The sequence below is a fragment of the Anarhichas minor genome, unplaced genomic scaffold (genome assembly GCF_050575085.1).
Source record: "Anarhichas minor isolate MPS153535 unplaced genomic scaffold, ASM5057508v1 ptg000040l, whole genome shotgun sequence".
Classification (NCBI taxonomy): domain Eukaryota; kingdom Metazoa; phylum Chordata; class Actinopteri; order Perciformes; family Anarhichadidae; genus Anarhichas; species Anarhichas minor.
The window spans coordinates 17,889,917-17,906,832 of NW_027466486.1; the positions used below are offsets into that span (position 1 = coordinate 17,889,917).

General features: G+C 44.6%; 1 protein-coding gene across 2 annotated transcripts; it reads left to right on the plus strand.

Annotated features, from left to right (window-relative positions):
* Positions 1 to 6,791: 6,791 nt before the first annotated feature.
* Positions 6,792 to 14,459, plus strand: fosl2 (FOS like 2, AP-1 transcription factor subunit). 2 transcript variants are annotated; one of them, XM_076107894.1, is made up of 4 exons: positions 6,792 to 7,670; positions 10,314 to 10,568; positions 10,902 to 11,009; positions 12,476 to 14,459. In XM_076107894.1, exons 1-4 carry the CDS (start codon positions 7,542 to 7,544, stop codon positions 13,052 to 13,054), a joined length of 1,071 nt encoding a protein of 356 aa, XP_075964009.1. In that variant the 5' UTR covers positions 6,792 to 7,541; the 3' UTR covers positions 13,055 to 14,459. The 2 variants fall into 2 exon arrangements, with proteins under 2 accessions (XP_075964009.1, XP_075964010.1); XM_076107895.1 differs by lacking the exon at positions 6,792 to 7,670 and adding an exon at positions 7,681 to 7,913.
* Positions 14,460 to 16,916: the final 2,457 nt, after the last annotated feature.

Here is a 16,916-nt window from a genome sequence, read left to right on the forward strand (position 1 = left end):
TCATCAATGCTGATATCCTCCCATCTGATTCCACAATAGCTCTTCCACTGAGGACCCAGATAAAGCGAGCTAAAACTGTGTATTATTCCACAGTGGAGATAAGCCCTCAGAGCGGCATAGGAGGGGACTGAGCGCGATATTGGCACGCTTAAAGCAGAACACAAAGAATTCTGTATGTTAACACAAACAAGAAATGCAAGATTGCACGTAAAGACAAGCCAACAGCGCTAATCCTCCCTGAGCTCTAACACAACTTGAAGTCAAGTTTTCCCAACAGCACAGCTTGATGAAGAGACTCTATAGCTATATGGATACAATTCTATCTTGCAGACACGTTGTTTTGTGTTTGTTTTCTTCCATAAAGGTGATAGATTACATTAATAGACAGCAGGATTCAACCTCCACTGCAGACTTGTTCTTCGAAAAACACTTTCACACTTTTTTGGTGCACGTGAAATGATGCGTTAGTGTTTCCAGACTTCCAGAAGAAACGTACCGCCCACGCTTTTAGTTTAACAGGTGATTTCTGGGAAGTGACAGGGTGACCTCACACATTAAGTCTCTGATGTTACAGGTGGCTTCTTCTTTAAACTTCAGATCGGTTCGGTCCAAGTCGCCAGCCGTTAGAGAGGCGGACGGTCGTTTTTTCAGTTGAGGTCAAACCGAAACGCATTAACATTCCAAGCTGCTCAGCCCCTCAGCCTGCTCTCAGACTAGCATACTCATAAATTACGCTGACAACCTTGTTGACGGAGTGAGATCAACTTGCCCATTGTGTGCACGCTGGGCTGCACTGAGACGCGCCACTCAGAAAAATGCCACTTGATTTGACTGTTTTGTGCCAACCACGAAGAAAATGAACTAAATATTACGCACATATGTTTTTTTGTGTGTGTGAGGTGGGGGGGGACTTCTGTTTAGTTCCACTGAAAATAATCAGTCCAGTAAAGGTGGAAGGAACGACATGGTCCCGTTTGTTTGCGAGCTGCAGGTGGCTGTGTTGACCGCTCAGAAGTCCCCCGACCACTCGCTCTCTTTTCTTCTCTCTCAGACCTTGTTATTTGTTCACTTCTTCCACCACACACTTCCAACATTTCCCCTTCTCTCTCTCTCTCTCTCTCTCTCTCCGCTGTTTTTCGCCCGAGCAGCGTTCCATTCTTCTTTGTCTCGAGGTACAGCGCGTCTGTGACGCACTTCCTTCCATTGTATCAGGAACTGATACCCTAACGCTCACGAATTTACTGTCAAAGAGTGTGTCGGGGTGTGTTGATTGGAAGGTACTGTGTGCTCAGCACAGGTAATCATGTGTGTCTCCACTTGGCTGTTTTCCCTGCGATCACTTCATTAAACAGCTGTGTGGTAAATTCAGAATAAAGCACCTTGCTTGTCATCTCCCATGACAAAATGTATGTCTCACTTGCCAGCAAGTGGACCCGCACGATGACATGAAAACAAGTTGTTGCTGAAGTTGAGTCAGATGAGGTCACTTGGTTTATTTCCCGGCTGCAGCAGCAAACAAGCATGAAAACATTTGGTTGCTCCGTGATGGCATTTAATAAGATGCTCCCACCCCCTAATTCCCACCTCGCGGCGATTCCGGCGCTGCTCTCCTTGTGATTTTGAGCTGCTGGACCTCCAACCAAATTTGTCTCCCAAATATCAAATGGCAAAAAAATGCTTGCGTTTACTGTAAAAAACTGATTCAGCTCCACACACAGCAGTGTTGACGTGAAGGTTTCAGGTTAACCACATCTCAGCCCTGCAGGAACGTAAGCAGTCCTCACCACTTCCACCTTTTCATTTAACCATACCGAAAAAAAAGTTCAAAACAACATATTCTTCATATATCAAGCATAATAATTACCATAAGAAAGCCTAAACCTTCCCTTAGATTGATTTCTGGAAAATCAATCTCTTTTACTTCAATGATTGTAGGAGAAGTTAGAAATAGTTCAATAGTTCAGTTAGATATTAGATGAGAAGATTGTTTACACTGATAACTGTCTAGTAGCTGTTCTCATCGAAAAAGCTCTAAAAAGTCACTATCCACGACCTGCTCAGCCCCAAACAGACACAGTTAGAGACCAGCTGGTGAACATAGAGGAGCATTAGGAACGAGCTAAAAGAGAGTGAATGCTGGGCGTGCATTCATCAGGTGGACAAAAACATGACTTAGAACGAATGATATATAAATAAGCAACTGTTTGCTATTAACATAAAAGGCGATATGTCAGTGTTGTGTGCCAATGGCCGAAAGATTACTTATTTCAGATTTAAGGGAAAGGACAGACAATGTACGTATTAAAATTATATTCAAATGTTCAAACTAAATTCATGCTAATTGTCCTGTTGTGTCTCTTTTGAAGGTCAGTACAGAGATTCCCTCCAGAGCCACGAAAGACATTGTACAATCGTTATCACGGGCTGAGTCGAACCTTCCATCACAAGTAAACTGATCCCCATGTGTAAAATTGTTGAAGTGCTTTTTTAATCATTGCCACTAGGTGCCAATGTAGAATTTGGGGCATATTAGTAGACATTAGTCTGCTCTAATGTTCATCCATTCCCAGCCTGAAATTGTCACCGAATGCTTGCATCTGCGTTAATGAATTGCTTTTGCATATCAGGCATACAGGCGGAAACCGCACCACAGGATGGTGACATATACATGTAATGTGCTTGTCTTCATAAGCCGTTCAGATAGACTGCATGTGAACAAGAGGAAGATGCTGTCGAGCTTCTTGCCTACCTGAAAGTGACTGGCCTTATTGGAGGATACGCAGCCAATGAATTCCTATTCTTCTATCCGCAATCCCACACTCCAGAGGTCAAGAGCGATCAAATTATCCCTCTGCGCTGTTGTGTTCGACTGCTTTACATGAGTCACCAAGGCAACCGGTAAATGAAATCACCGAAGGATGGTTACTTTAATTCACAGGAGCTGTCTGGCATCCAGCCTCTCTTTTTGTTCCTTGCACAGTGGGAATCCTGATGAAACTGCTGATTAGATTTCTATTTAAGAAGTCCAACTTGAGCAAGACACTGTGACAAAGGAGCTCATGTTTGTCACTGCATTGTCAGAGCAAAACCAAGTCATAAGGGATGGTTTCAATGGGGGTTATTCCATTGTTGACAGTCAGGGGGGGAGAAAAGGGCAAGTGTTGCTCACTAGCAAGTCCACCTCAGCTTCCTGAATCATGTGGCAGGAAAGCATTGCTGCTTCTGTAATATATGAACAGTATATTAATTAAGTGTGTTACAGAAGCACTGTAGCACGACAATAAGTCCCACTGTCAGTCACGCTGATTGTTCATTAACCCACTCTCTGTGCTCCCACAGTCAGCACTTTGGTGCCTGCGTGTGTCCTGCTAGCAGCACCTGAGCTGTGAGATTAGCCATGCTGATCATGTGGAGCTATTATCCAGGTTAAGGTATTACAACATGACAGGTGAGTGACGCTAAAGGGAAGAACACAGCGGAAGGCAAGGGCAAAAAAAAAGTCAAAGAGTAACACAATGATTATTGTGTATTCTAAACCTGCTGACGCATATGGTCTCCTCCCCCTTTGTCCTGCTGAGCAGTTTTCCTGATAATTATTTAGCAATAAAGTCACTCAATGAGGAGGATATATATATATATATATATATATATATATATATATATTAGACAATAAATAAAAACAATGGCACCCTGCAGGAGTAGAATGCAACATAAATTAAACAGGTAGAATATTCTTCGGCCTAGTTTACATTCAGCTTTTGGCTTATTCCACCGTAACAACAGAATTCATTCAAACATAGATGGACGTTTTGAACAGTCCTCCATATTTACTATGTTGACAGACCCTCGAACCTAGTCCTTGTATCTTACGGGGATACTGGGGATTCTCATGTGGTGGTTCTTAATACTTTATATGCAGTGTATATATATCATACCCTTTAATGTTTCACATGCTTGTAAAACCTTCATCTGCAAAGTTACTCAGCTGTAGTAGACTCAAATGTTTGATTATTACCTTAGAAATGCAGTGCAAGTGCCTCCAACTTGTACTTAAAGGGGTTAAATTCTCCACCTTTTATGTGGATGTCCAATCAGTGTTAATGGTAAATATAGTCAATTGAAGCAATGAATCCCTCAGTGTGTGAGTGTGTTCTTCTTTGCATCCAATTGCGTCACTGTCGCATCAAAATGACAGCGCTGGATTCAGGAAGATTTTGGAGCTGCGAACTCAGCTTTTGCCACGTTTATCATCAATACTGACTAAACATGCACATCCACACATGAGCTCATTTTCTCTTTAAATACATTTAAAAAGAGGTTTGCTTGGAATGTTGTTCACAGGCAAACCTAGACTCAAGTGATTATTCAGGTTTAATACCAACTTCTGCACTAAATGTACTTATGGGCATCTAAAAAAAATGAATGTCAAACACATATTACAAGAAAGTGCATTTTTTTTCACTTGTTGCCACTGCTAGACATCTAACGTTAAGCTCTACCTCCCTCATGCAGTGTTTTCCCCTTCGGTGGGTCACTGACAGCACTGTGAGGCAGCATAAACTCACAGTGGAGTTTGACTATGAAGATGTTATTGTTTGATAGTCCACCTGCTCTATGATATGCAACTCGTGTCATATAGGCCTTCGTATTGCATAACAAAAAGTCCTCTTCCTCGTGCTACAGCTGCTGCATGCGCCTCTGTACCATTTAGCCTAATGTCGCCAAGAACCTCATTTTAATATCGCCATTTGTGTCATCGTCCTCGGGCAAAAGCATTTGACTGCCCTTAATTTACAATCTGCCATTCGGATTTTGCAGACGGGCACTTGAATGCAACATTAGGGTCACGTCAACCTCGCATGCGTCAAAACGCGACGGGCCACGGCCAGCCAGGTATCCGTCAGGGGACATAATACCTACGTGGACTCCACGAAATGGTCCACACGGAGCCGATCCCTTATGATGTGTGATGGAGGGACACCGACGCCTCGGGTGGCGCACGACCTGCGGATCAGCCGAGGTCCGTGCGCACACACATCGACGAACCCACCTGTCACGTGACCTGATGGCACCGCACTGCTCAGGGTCTTGTTTCTTCTTCTTTCTTTTTTTAAATAAGTAGTTTACCATCAAACTAATGACAAATTGGAGCGACGACTTCTGACTGACGGGCGTCACGTAACGCTGCTGATGATATCTCATTATGTACTTAAAAGACCCAAATTGGACTGGTAAAGGGAACAGAACCTGTCACAGTGCCATACCTTTAACTTCACCCAAATCGACGCCGACGGGTGCGTCTCAAATTATATTACGGTATTAATTATAGGACTATGGCAGATTAGAGTCGTCGCCCCCCCAGAGCTATTTAGCAGGAAACTGTGTCGCTTAGCAACACCGTCGCCCGCAAAAACAGATGGGTCGTTGCCAGATGATAAACACTAATCATTCATTAATATCGTTGAAAATAAAGCTTTATCGAACATCCGCGTGCTTTCTGTCGCGCTGTCACACACGGAGTTCCGGATCACGGCACAGGTCAAAAGGTAACGCAGCAACAAAACAATGAAGATGACACCCACTTTCTTAGGAAAGGGTGACATATTGGAAGGGCTATACAGTACAATTGACGTGTTCACGTTATGAGCAAGCGCATAAAGTCAGAGTGGTCACCTCAGAAAACCCCCCTGCAGATTATTTTCCCTCGACACAACTTCCCCAGCATCTGAAACTTTTTTTTTTTTGCGTGCGACTCTTTCTGGCAAAGACGCGCGCGGCAAAAAAAACAAAAAACATTTAAGAGAGCTCAGCATATAAACAGTTGTGGTGCTACAGATTAAAATAGGGACCATAGCAGATTGGATTATGTTTAATACGTCATTTCATCTCGTGTAACGTGTCACTTTCTGGGCGCCGTGCCCTTGTTTATGAACTGCGTCCGAGTCACAATTAGCCCACATTTCACTGACATTCCTTTTGAAGCCGCCGTGCTGCACCCGTTGTGTGTGTAGACCCCGACCGGTGGGCCACGTTAACGTGACCAAACTGCACGGGATAACGCTGCGGTTATTTCTTTGCACCGTCCCTTTCGCGCTCCGCGTGCCAAATCGCGCTCTCTAAGTGGCGCCGCCGCGAGATTAACGCAAAGACTGAACTGTTCGAGAAACTCTGCCGTGTCCGATCAGTGTGAGTGGTCTCTATTAACGGGGGACAGTGGCAGATGAAAGCCGGTAGATGCTGAGCTCGCGTGTCTTCAGATATAACGGGCACGGTGGGCTGTACACGCGCGCGTCCCCCCTATGCTGCCAACACACGTTAGGCATTCTAGACTGATCACAGATGCGGATATCGAATTAATTCTTTCACAGAAAACCTCCAAGATATGTTTTGTTTTTTTTGCTCTAAACTCAGACCCACGGGAGCGCGCGTCACATGGGTTTTTAAACGCTTTTTATTATATGCATAAGTTTGAAGCTTTCATATCTTTGTTGTTTTTCTGCACTGAGGAACCGGACCGGGACCCGCGCGCCGAGAGCTCAGAGTCCGGAGTGCAGCGCGCGAGGGGAGGGAATCCCTCCAGTGTCTGACGCTTCCCTTTACCAAGGAAACCCACACGCGCTCTCTGACGCAACTGCCCATTTTAGGAAACATGCGTCAATGGACCGAGGCAAGTCAGCCCAAACAGTGAACTCCACAGCGGGCGCTGACGTTCGTATCAAAAAATAAATCTGTCCGCATGTATCTGGGCTGCTTTTACTGTATCCCTTGCGTTTCGGTTATGTCTCCAGTGTCCGCTGGGCGACGGATGGTCACGGCGGATCTCTCTTTTTGCACTGCCTTATCCAGAACACGACCCCTCCCTGGGAGAAGTTGCAACGCCCAGGCCGTGACGTGGGCTGTTTCGTTGGTGTTGAAAAGCCGTTGCAGTTGCTTCATAGTGCCATTGAAGTGAGTCATCTCTAGGAAGTGTGGTTACAAAAAAAAGGAAAAGAGAGAAAGAAAGAAAAAAAAAAAGTTAGAACTGTTCCGTGAACAGCGGAGAGCTCAGACAGAGTGCGCAGAGTATCTAGGCAAGGCGACGGGAGTTACTCAGACGATTAGCTGGGCAGTAGGCTTGAAAGCGAACGTTACCTGCGTGAGTCACTCTGTAACTACACTCGTCTCGACTGGATCCGTCTGCGGTAGGTGTGCTGCTGACTTTAGGCTGAAGTTTGCGCACCTGAGAGGATCGACCATAGTGTAGTAAAGGTCTGCCTGCGACTCAAGAATAATAATAAAAAAGCACAATAAGAAATAGCTTTAGCGAGCAGGGAGAAATATTCGTTGTAGCTGGCAATATCTGTGAGATGCTTTAGGTTAGTTTACAGGAGCGTAATTGCACTTTGTCTTTACCAACTCTTCTCTGGATATCCCGAATTAACAACGTCTCGACTCAGAGGATTTTTTTCTTCTCTTGGTGCCTTTTTAACCGCGAGGATTCTAAAAAAGAAAAAGAGGGGGCGGAGGGTTCAGATCTCAAACAGTCTCCTCTTTCCTGGACCATGTACCAGGACTACTCCGGGAACTACGACACCTCGTCCCGCGGCAGCAGCACCTCTCCGGCCCAGCCAGAGTCCTTCACGAGCGGCAGCAGCACGATCGGAAGTCCGATCTCTACCTCAAGCTACCAGGTAACACAAGGAAACGCCAGGCTTCCGCGACATTATACCTATAAATAACACCGTAAGCAATATCAAGTGCGCAACATCGGAAACATACACGTCGTTCGTCGTATAGATGTATTTTCTCACGGCACCGCGCTTCCTAGATTGTATAAAGGCATTCTCCGGGTTGCTTTGGCGGGTTGGGGGGGAAACGAACCCAATGGCAGAGATTGAATCGATGACTCAACTGATGCAAGACTCGATCTGTTGGCAAGTATTTGATAATCATTCTATTTGAATTATGTCACAGGTTATCCAAACACCGTCGGATGATTTGCATCAGATTTGCGCACGGGCTGGTGCGCACAGTAAATTGCGAATACGTGGTGATTTTTGCACATGTAAATAAAACCGTACATGTTTCTTCCTTGTAATAAAACAAAACTTCAAAAGGTACAGGTTACACTCACAGAGGCGAAGGTGACTGTGTGCTGATGTTTTGTAGGAGAAATGGGAGACACTGAATTGAATTTGCTTGGGATTTCCAGATGTCAGTGTCAAATCCACTATCTCTGTCCGTCGCTCTCATCTATGTTATCCGTGCGTAAAACTATAATATTCGTATGGGTCTTTGCGCTTGTGGCACCCCAGTGGAGACGGAATTTTACACGCATTATAAGGACAATGCCTCTAAAGGCATTGTCCTTATAATGCACAGTCCCACATGTCATATACCATTGGCTGTTTACCCAAGGCGCCAGTTGGGATAATGCAACAGGTACGTACTGTTTAATACATGGACACGAGGGCCAGGATGTGTCTTGCTGGTGTCTTGGCCACCAGATATTGTATTCTTGGAGAGCGCCAAAGACTGTTGTGCTTTTGCAAAATACGATATAAGTTCAGTTAAGGTTGGACCATCACATATGACACGACCACGGATCAGATTGTAGTCCAATTTTCTTCGGTGGGTCTCGCGCTGCAAATGGCATATTTCTTCCAGCGGGATGCGAGCGCGCACACCAGGAGCGCAGGTTAAACCAAACCAAACCCAAAAAAAACGTCCTTTCCTTACCGAGAAAATGCCACTAAAATGCAAACGCTGCAGCGTTCTGAGCGATCCTTTAAAACACCCTGCAATTATCTCCTCGATGTCATCAGAGGTCTCATACCTTCTCAGTGAGATATACCGGAGGCTACTGTAGGTCTGCCAGAGTAACGCTCTGAGGACGCCGTGCCATGTATTCACAAATGATAGGATGTAAATCATCCGGGAAGAGTCATGTTATTTGCTCGCAGTTAAGTCTCGGTGTAGTGCACTTCTGTGGAAAAGCGTCGTCAGGGCTCACGCAACATTACGGTAAACGACTTTTGGCCCGTATCTATCATCGCTAAGGTTCCCTGTAATCACACACTGGCTGTCTGTTTCCCATTACAGCGGGCTGGAACATGACTTTGTTATTCTTTATTGAGACATATCAAAGCAGAGCTTTGTTTTAATTAGAGCTTCAGATCTTTTTAAGTTATATCAGATAAACTGGGGCTTCTCTATATTCAGTGACATAACTGTACTGATTTAGTTTGAGTGTGATTTATACTCCACTGTATACAATTCATCTTTTTTATGCTCTTATTTTGAAGCCATGCTCACCAAAAACTTTCCGCTCACATAATTCTGGCTAACTGATCTGGCTTGTTACAGCTGGCTGCCCCCCCCCCCCCCCCCCCCCCCTTACTGGAACTGCTCGCGTTTCTCATGTGCTTAACAAATCCCATACACAATGACTCACCAGAATAAACAAAGTTCCAATAGACTGCCGGGATATCCGACGGAAAGTCGGGAATAACGGCGAGATGGCGACGCGCGTAATTTACGCACACGGGCAGGGGCAGCAAGTAATACTGACCAGACATATCCTCATACCGGCATCGTTATTACAGTCAGTTCCCACAAACATGCAGGTTGGAGACATTCTTTTAAAATCGTACGGGAGGATTTGATCCATAATATGAGGGGTTGGTGCCAAAGGAACTCATAATCTTTTTCTTTAGATCAGAAACATATATCCTGCATCACGGTTTAGCTCCACACCCACAACTAAGGGCAAATACATCTTTTTTCTTTAAATTCAATTTTTGTCAAAATAAATGTTAATTCAACATATAAATCATTAAATTGTTGCCACTTATCATTTTGCGTCTCAGAAAAAAAAAATCCCTCTGTAACAGTTATTCTTCTGTTCAATAAAATAAAGTCCATGCCACCATACGACCCATTATATTATATCCATCAGTCTACAGTAATATGTATATTCACCCTCCTGCCAGTCCAGACGTTTGCAACACTTCAGCTCAGTGCTCTGTCTCATGGTTATTGTAGTAAAGTGAGATGCTGTGGACACCTTGGGCTTTCCCTGCGTGATTCACAGCATGTGTCACTGTTCCACTCCAGGGGTTACATACACAGTGTTTTGCCTATGTTGGATTGAATCATTACTATGAGCTCGTACTGTGCAAAATGTGTGAATTTGATAATGGTGGGTGGTGGTGTGTGCGACTGAGGCAGGGCTCGTGGATAGAAGAAGATAGAAGATGCTTTACCGGGAAGTTTCCTCAGATGTGGCCGTGCGTCCCTTCTTATCCCATCCCTCTCGTTCCCTCTCCTTCCAGAAGTACAGGCTCGACATGCCCGGCTCCAACAGTGCCTTCATCCCCACCATCAATGCAATCACGACCAGCCAAGATCTGCAGTGGATGGTGCAGCCCACCGTCATCACCTCCATGTCCAACCCTTACTCCCGCTCCCACCCGTACGGCCACCACCTGCCCAACGGGCCGGGGCTGCTGGGGCACAACACGCTGGCTCGGCCCGGGGTCATCCGCTCCATCGGGGACGCCAGGGGCCGACGCAAGAGGGACGAACAGGTGAGGGACAATGTTGTTTGTTTCAATAGTTAGACGTTGGTTTCTTTTTCTAGAGCTGGATTTTGCTTTAGAAGAAGTGTGTTCATCCTGAAAACAAAGCAAAACACGTGTGTTTACCAGAAATCATTAAACATGAGATAGTTTGTTCAACAGAGGAGAAGAAAAATGAGTTTATCTTATCAGGCCAATACACACAACACATGTGTATCATCATTCTCCTCACAGCCAGCCGGTACTACCCAGCTCTTGCTTGTTGCTTCATGTTGACTGAGTGTGTGTCTGTCAAACAGCTTGTGTCATACCTGCTGTGTTCCTTCTCTGCTTTGCCCTTAGCTCACCCCGGAGGAAGAGGAGAAACGGAGGGTGAGGCGCGAGAGGAATAAGTTGGCAGCGGCCAAATGCCGCAACCGCAGGCGAGAGCTCACGGAGATGCTGCAAGGGGTGAGTGGAAACCTGAAAACTGGAGCCGCCGCATCTGGTATTGGGCTCCGCTTCAATCACACAAATACCTTCCTCTTATGCAGCAAACATGATGATGAACAACCATGCTTCCTGTTTTTTGGGCAAATTTGCCATGCTCATAGTTGCAAAAAATAAAAAAAGCAACAAAAGAAATGTTTTTCACACGGAGAATACATGCACAGGGAGAACGAAAAAAAAGACACACCGGTTCAGAAGTCTGGCAGGAGTCCAGGGTTTTCTTATGACTGATCGAGCACACCTCAATTTACAACCTTACATTACTGGTTCGACTCTCGCCGTGTCTCTGAGTGCGAGGTCTGAGCGAGGAGATGACAGGCGATGAAAGGCTTTTTTGTCTCGGGCAGCTGCAGACAGAGGTAGAGCTGTCTCGCAGCATCTAAATGGACTAATTAGCCGAATTACAGTGAGGTGGAGCTTGTCAGACCTTAAAAAAAAAAAAGAACCCCAGGAATGGAATTTGCTGTAGGCAGCTGTCTCCGTGAATGAAGGACATTTTGTAAAAAGGGGCCAATTGCTTGTCTCACAATCCCACACAGACATGCTGCGTGCACGCACACACACACACACATACGCAAACACACACACACACACACACACACACACACACACACACCACAGCCATTGCCTCTAGGGAAAGAAGAAAAAAAACACGGCTGTTTTTTTTTTCTTCAAAATTCCAAATAAGGAAGTGACCCAGTGAAAAGACTGAGCAGTGTTCCTACAACCACTCCTCTTTGATTGACTGAAGTGTCTCACTGGGCTCCTCCCCTGCCCCTTCCCTGTGTGCTACTTCCTCATACCTTTGCCCGTGAGTCTAAGTTCTCAGACAGCATGTCGGCTTATCTTCATCCGCCTGATGTCTAGAGGTGTTTATGGGCTTTTTGTCTTGAATGTGTGCACATTCATGACACGCTTCTGATGCAGATCTCATAACTCCCGAGACACAAACAACGCACCGCCATTATGGGAGAGTCAAATTCAAGCAGAGAGGATCAAAGATTACGCCTTGTAAATTGAACTGGCCCAGGACAAGTTCCTGATTGTGCCTCTCTCTGTGGCTAGTAGAACTGTAGCAAATGGACAGTGCCCTCTTTTGGCGCCTTGGGGGAACAGTCACACAATCTGACGACCTGATTGTGGAAGGAACTTGAAATTATTGGCATTGTCACGTCACATTTTTTGCAGCTATGGGGTCAATTTCTTGGCTTTTTGTCACCAAATATCCGTGATGCAGTATTTTTTTTTTTTTTAACATAACATTAAAGCCATCCTGGTCATTGGTGCTGACCCTGAACTGTTGGGCTTTTGCATGTTGTTTCTCTGTCCCCTTATTTCCTGTCAAAAATGCCCCAAAGAAATGAAGAAAAACAACCCAAAAAGAACCTGCTTTAGAGCTCAACCATATTTCCTGTTTCTCCTCACAGGAGACTGAAAAGCTGGAGGAGGAGAAATCGGACCTACAGAAGGAGATTGAGAACCTGCAGAAGGAGAAAGACAAGCTGGAGTTCATGCTGGTTGCCCACAATCCCGTGTGCAAGCTCCCCATCGACGAGCGCCACCATCAGCACCATCAGCACCATCAGCACCAGCACCAGCACCAGCAGCAGCAGCAGCACCAGCAGCAGCAGTGCGCCCCGCTCCCGCTGACCATGCGCCCCAACATGGGCAGCCGGGCTCAGATGAACCACATTGTCGTGAAGCAAGAGCCTGACGAAAACAACGTTGTGGGCAAGCCCCAGCGCTCCGTCATCAAGCCCATCTGCCTGGGCGGCGGCGGGATGTACTGCACGGACGGGGACAGCCTGAACACACCGGTGGTGGCAGCATCCACCCCGGCTGCCACACCCAACGCCCCAAGCCTCATATTCACCTACCCGAGCATGCTGGAGCCCGAGAGCCCCTCGCCCTCCTCAGAGTCCTGCTCCAAGGCCCACCGGCGCAGCAGCAGCAGCGGGGACCAGTCCTCAGACTCCCTCAACTCGCCCACCCTCCTGGCCCTCTGAGCGGCGGCTGAGAAACAAACACTGTGGCTGACAGCAAGCGTGGGGATCAACTGCGCCTCCCCTCCCCTACCTTTTTAAAGACCCAAAAGCACATTCAAAAATCCAGACCAAGCTGACCATGTGAGCCGTCCCCCTCCCCCACCTGCAGGGAGACCCACAAGGGCTACACCGCGTGTTTCTTCTTGTTCTGCTTCAGTGTCATTTTTTTTGTATACGTTCAGAGTGTGTGCACCAATCCTAAAAAAAAGTGTCCTCCCTTCGCCATTTCAACTCCAGAGTGTCAACTTGTTTACTGGGAAGACAATTCTGAAGAGAAACACGCCGCAATCTGGCAATTGTGAGTCGACGTGACCGCAACCAGGGAGCGCGTTAATATATATATTTTTCTGCAAATGTTTCAAAAGCCATGTGGCCGACACTTGCACTTCGCCAAGACGAATCAATAAATCACTAAACGAGGTCAGCGTTCTACTGGGTTTTCTGAGGAGAAGAAGGAGACGACGAGCAAAGACTTCCTCTCGTCTCCTTTTCCATTTTGAGTTCCTAACATGGACCTTCAGGAATCGTTACGAGCAGTGTGTACACATTTATGACGCTATTTCCATCTCTTTAATCATATTCATGGCCCGTGCTGATTCAGTTTTACAAAGTGTTTTGTTGAGACATTGTCCTCTCCTTAATCTGCCTGTAGAAAAGCTAAGTGGTCGTCCACGGCCCTCCTCAGTGTTGCAAAGGATTACGAGCCAACTTTCAATCAATGACTAGTTCCTCAATACTCTATATCTTCTATTTTTGCCATAGCGGCTTGACTTTACAGTAGTATCGGTGTGCTTTTCCTCAGTGATTCTGTACCTGAACTTTTACAACCTGTTTATGACAAAGTGTATGTGATTTACATTGATGTCAGGGATATCTCTCATGTGTAGTAGAACCCCATCGTGAAGCGCGTCGTGCGACTGCGGGGCGGTTGTGCGGTCTAGTGTTGCAGAGGTGGCGATACACTGCACACGGAGGGATGAGAAAACGTCCTCTCCTTGTTGCGTCACGTTTGACGTTTGAAGGTTTGACTTTTTCCGCTCGGACGATACAAAGGTTTGAACAAAGCCCTCCTCCACCAGATTCTGACCTTCTTTTCTGTGTTTTCGCACGTTCTCTAGATAAAATGGCTGCCTCTCAGGGCAGGTTTCAAAAAGCCCAAAAAAAAGCTTTGTTTGACACATGTAATCCTGTAATTTGTCCATCTTTGTCTAAAAAGGGGGGGATTTTGCTCAAATTTTGAACAAAAACAACAAAAAAGCCACTGTGGTCTAGACCGTCTCCAGCTGCCAATGATGTCAACCCTGTTTATACTGTGCTTGTACATCTGTCACTTTTAGTAAAGACAGTCAGTGATGTTTAAATCCAAGTCAGATGTGCTGATTTTTTACGGGTGTGTGAACGTCTGCCAACATAGAGGTACTCTGTAGAGACATAGTGGAGGCTGAGCCGGCTTTAAACACAGGTCACTTTCTGACAACAAGAAAGGGACTATTTTTTTTTTTTTACAGCTGGCCTGAGATGAAAGAGGGGACACCTCGAGAAGATGTAATATCTCTGAAGTTCTAAGAAGCACTTCTTTTTTCGTAGTTTTTATGTGTGTATCTTTAAAGGGATGAGGGTTTTCAATACTGTGCACTGAGACAGCGACTTTTTTGTTCTGTTCACTTCAAACATTCCTAACGTCAGGGGTTTAGAAGGGGGATGTCGTCTTTGCTCGAAACCCTTTTCTGTTATTACAGGAGAAAACGTTTTGGTTGGAAGACGTGTGGGTGTGCCGGATGCAGGAAAACGGACTTTGCAATTCAATACAAGCTGCTGCTACTTTGGAAAGAACATGTCGGCTGTTTCTCTTCTGATGACGTTTTGGGTTTAACATCACCGGCTGTGATATCGTGTGGATGCAACTGGGGTGGGGGTGGGAGTGGGGGTGTGTGGGGGGGGGGGGGGGGGGGTCTCTGATCCTGTATGACAACATAAAGAGAAACCAAAAACATTACTGTGGGCGAGTCTGATATGTCTGTATGTTGAAATATTCTGCAGCCCCTCGACACACATAGGAAAGCCATTGACTGTAGATCTTCTGCTGTACATGTCATCTACTGTCTGTCGCCTGTTTTCAACTACTATTACTTCTTTTCCAAATGCTTTAACTGTTCAAAATGATTCAAAATTAATAAAAAACAGCAATATGTATAGCAGTGTTTGTTAATTTAAATGAATAATAATAATTAAAAAATGATAATTTTCAACCTAAAAGTGTGCTCTTTCGTTCATGGGGACCCACTTACAGCTGTTTACTGACAAAACACCTTTTTCTAAGCTGTTGAAAATCCCACCACCCTGTTTATCAATCGCTCCCATCAGTCTGGAATAGGAAAGAGTATTTGACCCTAAAGACAGCAAGCTAAAGCACAGGTTAACATCAAGTAGCTGGTTTACAAAAGACGTGAAAGAGTTGAGACAAAAAAGTCATTTCAGAATTCATTCTACTTGCTTCTACGAAACATCTCAAAGTGGACACAAAACATTGTATTGTAATGTAAATCATATTGATGTTATGGAGCTATTATTTAACAGGCTGCCTTCTCATAGTGTATTCTGGAAAAAAGATTTTAATTTAATTTATATTTCCCAGTATAGGCCATATTTATATCCTGCATATATATATAAATGTATGTGTATATATAAATGTATGTGTATATATATACATTTATATATACACATACATTTATATATATATATAAATATATATATATATATGCAGGATATAAATATGGCCTATATTTTATATATATATATATATATATATATATATATATATATATATATATATATATATATATAAATGTGTATATATAAATGTGTATATATTTATACATGCCAGTATTACACTGAGCAGTATCCTAAACAAATTAACAATGATTATCTAAAATGCTGGCGTAATAGTGTAATGCTCATATTGAACCACTAGAGGACAGTGCTCTTCAGTCTACACTCAGCTGCCACCATAATAGGTACACCTAGCTAAAACGTATTAAGTCTAATAATAATAATAATAATAAAGAAACAGTCCTGTCATAAAGCCTAGATTGGAGTTGACTGTGTTAGCTGTTGTCGTGGTGCATGACGGGAGGATTTGCTGCAGGGCTGTTGTATTAGACTGCATTAGTTTTAGCTAAGACACTGGCAACTGGTATTCATTGTTTTAAGTCAAATTATGTTGATATTTTATCCCGTTAAATCCAGTATTTGTTACCATTCATATACACGCCAATGATTGATTCGAATAAAACCTGGAAATGTAACATTGCCATTGCCAGATATCATTCACGGAAGTGTCACTTATAATTCTCCAGCAGCTATAAAGGTGTACCAGCCACCATGAAGCCACTCAACTGGGAAAGGATTGTCTTTTATCTGGAGCCAACTGACAACAAATAGATATTCAGATTAAACATCTCGGTGCTATCATCGTGAACGGAGTGGACAGCATATTATTACAATCACCGCCGTACATTTGAGTTGTTTTACTTTGAGAGAGGAGACAACCAAAGTATTTGGTTTTGATGGGCGTGTACTGCCCTCATGTGGTCACTGATGGCAAGTACAACACTAGGTTTAAGCAGGAATGCTAATCACGGAAGTTCCTATTTTCAGCAGATGCAACGACCATTTTAGCATAAAACATGACACAGTATAGTCATGTAGTGATGCAGTGTAAACAGCACGGTGTAGCTAATAGAGTAGTTATGCACATAACATTTTCTGCCTTTTCTTCATCATGAATTATTACGCATAATTATTACACTGGAAAAACATGGTT